Source organism: Salmo salar, chromosome ssa16 (genome assembly GCF_905237065.1).
Source record: "Salmo salar chromosome ssa16, Ssal_v3.1, whole genome shotgun sequence".
Taxonomy (NCBI): Eukaryota; Metazoa; Chordata; class Actinopteri; order Salmoniformes; family Salmonidae; genus Salmo; species Salmo salar.
In genome coordinates, this window is record NC_059457.1 from 977,060 (window position 1) to 986,890 (window position 9,831).

Below are 9,831 nucleotides of genomic sequence, written 5' to 3' on the forward strand. Positions count from 1 at the left end.
GGCCCTGTCCGGGGTATCATCGGATGGGGCCACAGTGTCTTCTGATCCCTCCTGTCTCAGCCTCCAGTATTTATGCTGCAGTAGTTTATGTGTCGGGGGGCTAGGGTCAGTCTGTTACATCTGGAGTATTTCTCTTGTCTTATCCGGTGTCCTGTGTGTATTTAAATATGCTCTCTCTAATTCTCTCTTTCTCTCTTTCTGTCTTTCTCTCGGAGGACCTGAGCCCTAGGACCATGCCTCAGGACTACCTGGTATGATGACTCCTTGCTGTCCCCAGTCCACCTGGCCGTGCTGCTGCTCCAGTTTCAACTGTTCTGCCTGCGGCTATGGAACCCTGACCTGTTCACCGGACGTGCTTGTTGCACCCTCGACAACTACTATGATTATTATTATTTGACCATGCTGGTCATTTATGAACATTTTAACATTTTAACATTTTGACCATGTTCTGTTATAATATCCACCCTGCACAGCCAGAAGAGGACTGGCCACCCCTCATAGCCTGGTTCCTCTCTAGGTTTCTTCCTAGGTTTTTGGCCTTTCTAGGGAGTTTTTCCTAGGGAGTTTTTCCTAGCCACCGTGCTTCTTTCACATGCTTTGCTTGCTGTTTGGGGTTTTAGGCTGGGTTTCTGTACAGCACTTTGAGAATATCAGCTGATGTACGAAGGGCTATATAAAAATAAATTTGATTTGATTTGATTTGAGTATACAAAACATTATGAGCACCTGATTTTTCCATGACATAGACTGACCAGGTCAATCCAGGTGAAATCTATGATCACTTATTGATGTCACTTGTGAAATCCATTGGGTTTTTCACGCTCAACAGTTTCCCGTGTGTAATCATGAATGGTCCACCACCCAAAAGACATCCAGCCATTGGTGTCAACATGGGTCAGTATCCCTTTGGAACGCTTTCAACACCTTGCAGAGTCCATATACCGACACATTGAGGCTGTTCTGAGTGCAAAAGGGGGTGCAACTCAATATTAGGAAGGTGTTCCTAATGTTTTGTACACTCAGTGTATGTGGTGATGACATAATTTCAAGTCACATTGCAGAGTGGAAAACAGTTCGCTTCAGTTAAAATACTCTTAAGGAAATTGAGAAACTATTACAGCTTCAATCTTTAAAAAATTAATTTGTGCTCACAAAGGGGGACCATTATGATTTCTATAGAGATGGCTGTTTGTCAGGCTGGTGGGGCAGAGCTGGGTAGTTGATAATGTGGTGGGACCATGTTAGGCAGGGGGTAAGCAGTGCTTGGGTTGTGTTAATGATTAAGCATGGGTAAAGAGGATTAGCCTAGCTGAGGCTGACTGAGCTTTTTGAGGACAGGACAGAGGTTCTTCATGGTGAATGATTTTTCATTATCATGATGATGAAAAATACAGCAACTCTTGGTTGGACATGGGGAATTGTCTTAAAAAATGACTATTTATTGTTGAAATCAACACGTTTTGGACTTTCGGCACTTGCCTTCATACGGCTTCTGGGTAAATTTGAGTGGCGCTTTATGCCCCAGTGCTACAATGCCCACACACAGGGGAGACCACCAATTCCTTCCATCTCTCTTCCATCATGAAGTTCTGCTGTGGTTGTCAACAAGGAACCCCACATGGCTAACTTCACAATTCTTCCAAGTCTTATTTTGGTCTTCTCCAATATTGCTTTCTCCACTGCTCTGCTGTGGTGGTCAGCAAGTACACGGCACATGGCTTCACATGGTTTCCCTAGCTCTGTTTGTGGCCTCTTTCCGTCAACACTTCACTGTGTGGGTTGGTGTATCACTCCTCTGTCACAACACTGTTCTACTCTGTCTGTCATAGTTAGGTTATTATTCAGGATGTCAACAAGTACACCCCACATAGCTAACTTTACTATTCTTCCCTTGTTCTGGTTTAGTATTTCTGTCTTCTCCAATATTGCTTTCTTGTGTGGCTTGGTGCATAGCTCCCCTGTCACAACATTCTTCCTGACTCAGAATGTCAACAAGTACACCCCACATGGTTAACTTCCCAATTCTTCCATTCTTCCACTTCTTGTTTCCGGTCTCGTTGAGTCTTTTCCAATAATTCTTTATTTTGTGAGTTGGCACAACTCATCACAGCATTAGTCTTAAAATACATTTGGTAGAAAATAAGACGACAACCCACACTCTTCTAGTTGTGGCAGTCTGCTACACAAGAAATTAGCGTAATTCCCTGCTGTACTGTAAGTCACAATGATTTACTTTGTCACAGTGACTGTGTCTCAGAGACTCAAATAGACAGAGGAGCATAGAGGGGAATAGCAGCAGGACACCTGACATTTTCACTTTTAATCACAAACGCTGTCACTCCAGTAGTTTAAGAGCCATGCTACAGCCAGTTGGTGTACTAGTTTCAATGTCAAGGCTGTACTCAGTTACACTGGACCAAGTGTTACCCTGCGCTGCCCTCATGTAGAGGGAGGATTATGTGTATGCTCACACAAAATACTCTAGGCAGCGCCAACAAAGCCCCTGTAATAATTTGTGCACAAAAAGACAATCTCAGATGTGCAGATAGCCCCCCCTCCCCCCATGCTTGGCCCCTTGGTGTCGTGTGCGTGCTCTTGTGGGTATTGAGGGATTACCCCGCCAGAAAAGCACATTGGGGAGACACTGAACTGGCTGTCTGAGAATGCAGTTTAAAATGACCATGACAGCATTTCTAATGAAAAGGGGGAGACCGAGGGCTGCTTTCGTTTAGGAGACATGCCTTGTGGTGAACCTGACCCTTCTTCATGCTCATCATTTCATGACAAAATGGCAACTAGACAAGGGCCCGTATTCATAAAGTTAGATCACAATGAATAGGATTATTTGGACACAGGGGACCTGATCCTACATACAGGCCCATGACAGGTTAGTAAGACACATCTGCGTGCATACACACAGTACTTTCAACAGAAAGTGCAAGAGTGTACTTGTTGGGTGCAAGAGTGTACTTGTTGGGGGCATCCCGAGTGGCGCATCGCTAGCTGTGCCACTAGCGATCTTGGTTCAAGTCCAGGCTCTCTCACAGCCTGCTGACGACTGGGAGACCCATGGGGCAGCGCACATTTGGCGACTCCTGTGGCGGGCTGGGCACAATGCACGCTGACATGGTCACCAGGTGTACGGAGTTTGCTCCAACACATTGGTGAGGCTGGCTTCCGGGTTAAGCGGACATTGTGTCAAGAAGCAGTGCGGCTTGCACCGGTGGGACAAGACTGTAACTACCAAGTGGACACCACGAAATTGGGGAGAAAAAGGGGAGAATTTTTTTTATCTAATAAAAGAGTGTACTTGTTGTCCACTTGCTCACAAGGCAGATAACAGAACCAGGACTAAGTCATTATCATGCAGATGTTCTTTCAGTTAGTTGTTTAGTTTGATGATTTGGTTGAACATGGTTCAGACAAGAACAAACACCATACAGAACTAGCAGGACTTTGCAATGTAAATACAGAACACGACATCAGGCAAAACACCAAGGGTTTGCTTTTAGTGTAGAACAACATCACAGAACAAAATAAACAGATGGATGTAGGTGCAAATGCTTTACACAGAATAGACACAGTAACACAAAGGCATCCATTCGAACCTAGCAGTATATTACTGTACCTGCAGGCCTGGGCAACTCCAGTCCTCAGGGGCATGATTGGTGTCACACTTTTGCCCCAGCCCCAGCTAACACACCTGACTCCAATAATCAACTAATCATGACTTTCAGTTTGGAAAGCAATTAGTTTAAATCAGCTGTGATGGGGGAAAAGTGTGACACCAATCAGGCCACCGAGGACTGGAATTTCCCAGGCCTGTAAGATGTTGGGAAAATCACTTTTCCATAATTAAAGCTACAAAAGAGAAGGGGACACATTTTATTTCATATTGCAAAAGACTGAGAAAATAAACAAGTCATGTCCACATTGTGTTGAACAGCATCTGAACTGCATCTTTCCAGCATGTTACTCTCAACTAACATGTAATGGTGTTACCATTAGACCGATAAGAGATTGCCTAGCATAGAGACTGCATGTCAGTAGGGAAATCAACAGCTCCCAAACATGTCTTTAAATCGATGCTGTATGCTTAGTTAGGCCCTACTCCTATTGTTTGATGCATGACTCATGTGCGCAGCTCCTGTCAACAGCACGTGTATGTGACTTTGACGGATGACAGGCCTTTCAAAGCAGGCTCTGTTATGCATGTTGTCACTGAGTGACAGAGGAATGCTGAGATTGACACTTCCAGGAGTGGGGGGAACTTGGTGTCAACAAAGGTTAGTTTGACAAGTGACTCACTCAGACTAGAGCTGTATAAGAGGATGTTTTACATAGTTTACAAACAGCGCATTCGGGAGTATTCAGACCGCCTGACTTTTTCCACATTATGTTATGTTACAGCCTTATTCTAAAATGGAATTATAAATTTTTTCCCTCATCAATCTACACACAACACCCCATAATGATGAAGCAAAAACAGGTAAAAAATCAAATAAGTAGTCAGACCCTTTACTCAGTACTTTGTTGGAGCCTCAAGTCTTTTTGGGTATGAAGCTACAAGCTTGGCACCCCTGTATTTTGGGTGTTTCTCCCATTATTCTCTAAACATCTGTCAGATTGGAAGGGGCACATCGCTGCACAGCTATTTTCAAGTCTCTCCAGATATGTTAGATCGGATTCAAGTCGGGGCTCTGGCGGGGCCAGTCAAGGACATTCAGAGACTTGTCCCAAAGCCACTCCTCCATTGTCTTGGCTGTATGCTTAGGGTTGTAATCTTGTTGGAAGGTGATCCATAGCCCCAGTCTGAGGTCCAGAGCACTCAGATGCTGGTTTTCATCAAGAATCACTCTGTACTTTGGTCCGTTCATCTTTCCCTCGATCCGGACCAGTCTCCCAGTCCCTGCTGTTGAAAAACATCCCCACTGCATGATGCTGCCAACCCCATGCTTCATCGTAGGGATGGTGCCAGGTTTCCTCCAGACGCTAAAGAGTTCAATCTTGGCTTCATCAGACCAGATAACCTTGTTAAATCATGGTCTGAGAGTCCTTTGGGTGCCTTTTTCATGTGCCTTGAAGTGAGGAGTGGCTTCTGTCTGGCCACACTACCATAAAGGCCTGATTGGTGGAGTGCTGCAGAGATGGTTGGCTGTCTTGAAGGTTCTCCCATCTCCACAGAGGAACTCTGGAGCGCTGTCAGAGTGGCCATCGAGTTCTTGGTCACCTCCCTTACCAAGACCCTTCTCCCCCGATTGTTCAGTTTGGCCGGGCGACCAACTCTAGGAAGAGTCTTGGTGGTTCCACACTTATTCCATTTAAGAATGATGGAGGCCACTGTGTTCTTGGGGACTTTCAATGCTGCAGAAATGTCTTGGTACCCTTCCCCAGATCTGTGCCTTGACACAATCCTGTCTCGGAGCTCAACCAACAATTCCTTCGACCTCATGGCTTTCTTTTTGCTCTGACATTCACTGTCAACTGTGGAACCTTATATAGACAGGTGTGTGCCTTTCCAAATCATGTCCAATCAATTGAATTTACCACAGGTGGACTCCAATGAAGTTGTAGAAACATCTCAAGGATGATCAATACATACAGGATGCACCTGAGCTCAATTCCGAGTCTCATATCAAAGGGTCTGAAAACGAAAGTAAATGAGGTATGTTTTTTTAAATTAATACATTTGCAAAAAAAATATTGAATAACTGTTTTCGCTTTGTCATTATGGGGTATTGTGTGTAGATTGATGAGGAAAAAATATGTATTTAATCAATTTTAGAAAAAAGGTTGTAAAATAACAATGGTTTTTTAAGTTAATGGGTCTGAACACTTTCCAAATGCATTGTATAAGTCTGATGAAACAGCCACATCAATTTGAATAAACAAAGCCCATACAGAGCCTTGGAATTGTAATAGTATTAGGCAGTACGTCCAACTGGCTTCACAACCGGAGACCACGTTTAACCACGCCATCCCAGGACCTCCACATCCAGCTTCTTTACCTGCGGGATCGTGGGGAAAACTCATTATGATTGGTTAGGCCTGGCTCCCCAGTGGGTGGGCCTAGGTCCAAACTGGGTGGGCCTGGGAGGGGCATAGGCCCACCCAGTTCGGACTGCGCCCCTGCCCAGTCTTGTGAAATTCGTAGATTAGGGCCTAACGAATTTATTTAAATTGACTGATTTCCTTATATGAACTGTAACTCAGTAAAATTGTTGAAATCATTGCCTGTATATTTTTGTTCGGTATAGATGTCCTGGATGGGTGGAAACATGGTGGGAACAGACTTTAAAACTAGGGATGTTGTGGTTAACTGAGGTAAGAAAGTAATTATGCTCATAGATTATGCATGTACACAATGACATATCCAGCCCAAAGCGGGAGGTTTATAAAATATTTAGTAGTCGCCAATGTTCCGGAGCATGTATTTAAATTATTGTACTGTAAACCAATGTATAATACAATACAAATATTACTGTATGTAATGATTTACTCTAATATATTTGTGCATTTATGTCTCGTCTAAAGAAAGTTTTTCCAAAAGCAATACTTTAAGTGAGTTTAATTTAAAATGAAGTGTGAGGAGATCCTACATATCTTATAAAATCTTATAATTATTATAATTATTCTTATAAAAATAGAATCAGGGTGTAATCCCAACTTCATTGCCTGGGTTTCCCAAGCCTCCATCTTACAATGTGACATTTCCAAGATCCAAACTAAGATAAGGTAATCTTTTTTCTGCCCATTTTCCTCCTGAGCGCCGGATTAAACAGTGATATTCAGAAAGGTCGTTATCCAGGGGGTTGGAGGAGAGCGGAAATAATCTTCCTCGGCCTTTTCTCTACTGGTCCCGAGTGAAAGATTTACTCCTATTATTATTTTTTCTCCAATAATAGCCAGCCGATGAGATTTTGGCTTGATTATGCATAAACCAGCCTTATGCAACACATCTCCGTTGTTTAATATTTTTTAGTCCATGACTAGACTGTGTCAAAGAAACCATCTCATAAAGTTTGGTTGCATCTTTCACTCTGTGAGGAGTAGAATGTGGGTGTAGAGTACAGTGGGATAATCCTGGCAGAACAGACAAGTTGTCACACTAGGCGGTTTTTCTTTTACTGGACTACTTTATGTATTATCAGATTTTACCACTTCATTGTTGCTTTTTTGTATATTTTGGCGTTTTTATTATGAGAGCTCAGGTGATTAATAACCTGTTAGGGCTAGGGGGCAGCATTGACACGGCTGGATAAAAAACATACCCGATTTAATCTGGTTACCACTCCTACTCAGTAACTAGAATATGCATATACTTATTACATATGGATAGAAAACACCCTACATTTTCTAAAACTGTTTGAATGGTGTCTGTGAGTATAACAGAACTCAAATGGCAGGTCAAAACCTGAGAGATTCCTTTACAGGAAGTGGCCTGTCTGACCATTTCTGGAACTTCTTTGCCATCTCTATCATTTACTAAGGATCTCTGCTCTAACGTGACACTTCCCACGTCGTCCATAGGCTCTCATAGCCCGGGAAAAAGAGAATGTCGTCATTCCAGCCCCAGGCTGAAACACATTATCGCCTTTCTCAAGTGGCCCATCAAGAGACACTAGCTTATGCGCGTGACCCCGACCGCCCCCGCCTTTGGGATTTTTTTCCTCTGTTTGCCGAAAAGGAGATTCCCTGTCGGAATATTATCGCTTTTCTACGAGAAAAATGACGTAAAAATTGATTTTAAACAGCGGTTGACATGCTTCGACGTACGGCAATGGAATACTTTGAATTTTATTGTCGGGAATTGCGCCAAGCGCGCGACACTTCTTTACTATTTCGGATAGTGTCTGGAACGCATCGAACAAAACGCCGCTATTCGGATATAACGATGGATTATTTTGGACCAAACCAACATTTGTTATTGAAGTAGACGTCCTGGGTGTGCATTCTGACGAAGACAACAAAAGGTAATGACATTTTTATAATAGTAAATATGATTATGGTGAGTGCTAAACTTGCCGGGTGTCTAAATAGCGAGCCCGTGATGCCTGGGCTATGTACTTAGAATATTGCAAAATGTGCTTTCACCAAAAAGCTATTTTAAAATCGGACATATCGAGTGCATAGAGGAGGTCTGTATCTATAATTCTTAAAATAATTGTTATGCTTTTTGTGAACGTTTATCGTGAGTAATTTAGTAAAATGTTAGCGAATTCCCCGTAAGTTTGCGGGGGTATGCTAGTTCTGAACGTCACATGCTAATGTAAAAAGCTGGTTTTTGATATAAATATGAACTTGATTGAACAAAACATGCATGTATTGTATAACATAATGTCCTAGGGTTGTCATCTGATGAAGATCATCAAAGGTGAGTGCTGCATTTAGCTGTCTTCTGGGTTTTGGTGACATTATATGCTGGCTTGAAAAATGGGTGTCTGATTATTTCTGGCTTGGTACTCTGCTGACATAATCTAATGTTTTGCTTTCGTTGTAAAGCCTTTTTGAAATCGGACAGTGTGGTTAGATTAACGAGAGTCTTATCTTTAAATGGCTGTAAAATAGTCATATGTTTGAGAAATTGAAGTAATAGGATTTTGAAGATTTTGAAAATCGCGCCACAGGCTGGCAGTGGCTGTTACGTAGGTGGGACGAATTCGTCCCGCCGGTCCCATAGAGGTTAAGACTTTGCAATGTATAGTGTCCATTACACAAACAAACTTGAAAATGTTAACTTATTCCAGCTCTTTGCTGGGAGCTAAACTGGATGAACTCAAATAAGGCCATAGAGAGGGAAAAACTGAAGCGACAGTTGGACTTACAATTTCATAACTTAATATGCGTAGAAACCACAAGGAGACCACATAATGGTGTCACATCTGCTCCCACTACGCCCTCTGGTGTCGTCCAGTTCTCTCTCTCTCTCTCTCTCTCTCTCTCTCTCTCTCTCTCTCTCTCTCTCTCTCTCTCTCTCTCTCTCTCTCTCTCTCTCTCTCTCTCTCTCTCTCTCTCTCTCTCTCTCTCTCTCTCTCTCTCTCTCTCTCTCTCTCTCTCTCTCTCTCTCTCTCTCTCTCTCTCTCTCTCTCTCTCTCTCTGTGTGTGTGTGTGTGGTTGGAGACAGGTGTGCTGGACTCAGAGCAGATCCCTACCAGCTGCAAATCGTCCCATAAATCAAGACCTCTACATATACTCTTTCCTGCCACCTCCGAGGCAGAATTCTGGGAACTCAAGCACAGCTTCACTTCTGCTCCAATCCCTACCCAGCCAGACCCAGAACTCCAGTTTGTCCTCAAGGTGGACGCTTCCGACACCGGGGTAGGTGCAGTTCTGTCTCAATGTTCTCCCGCGGATCAGAAGCTCCATCCTCGTGCCTTCTTGTCCCGCAAGCTCTCACCTCCAGAGAGAAATTTTGACGTTGGCAACCGGGAACTCTTGGCTGTTAAGCTGGCTCTTGAGGAGCGGCGTCACTGGTTAGAGTGTTCAGTACTTCCCTTCATTGTGTGGACGGATCATAAAAATCTAGCCTACATCCAGACTGCCAAGCGTCTCAACACTCGGCAGGCCAGGTGGGCATTGTTTTTTGGAAGATTCAACTTCACACTCACTTATCGCCCTGGATCTAAGAATACCAAGCCTGATGTCCTCTCTCGTCAGTTCACCGCAGACAACAAAGGTTCCGAGCCGGAGACCATTATGCCATCCTCCTGCATCGTTGCTGCTGTCTCCTGGGAGATTGAGTCTCGTGTTCGTCGGGCTCAGCTGTCCCAGCCTGATCCTAGAAACGGCCCGTGTAAGGCTCTGTTTGTGCCAGATTCAGTTCGTTCTGAT

At 43.7% G+C, this 9,831-nt stretch overlaps 1 protein-coding gene across 1 annotated transcript in view; it reads right to left on the reverse strand.

Annotated features, from left to right (window-relative positions):
• Nucleotides 1-6,103, reverse strand: part of LOC106573013 (pleckstrin homology domain-containing family A member 5) — an 89,467-nt gene extending 83,364 nt beyond the window's left edge. The window contains exon 1 of the mRNA XM_014147609.2: nt 6,009-6,103. Coding sequence (XP_014003084.2) covers nt 6,009-6,103 — 95 coding nt within the window. The remainder of the gene's footprint in view (nt 1-6,008) is intronic.
• Between the last annotated feature and the right edge of the window lie 3,728 nt (nt 6,104-9,831).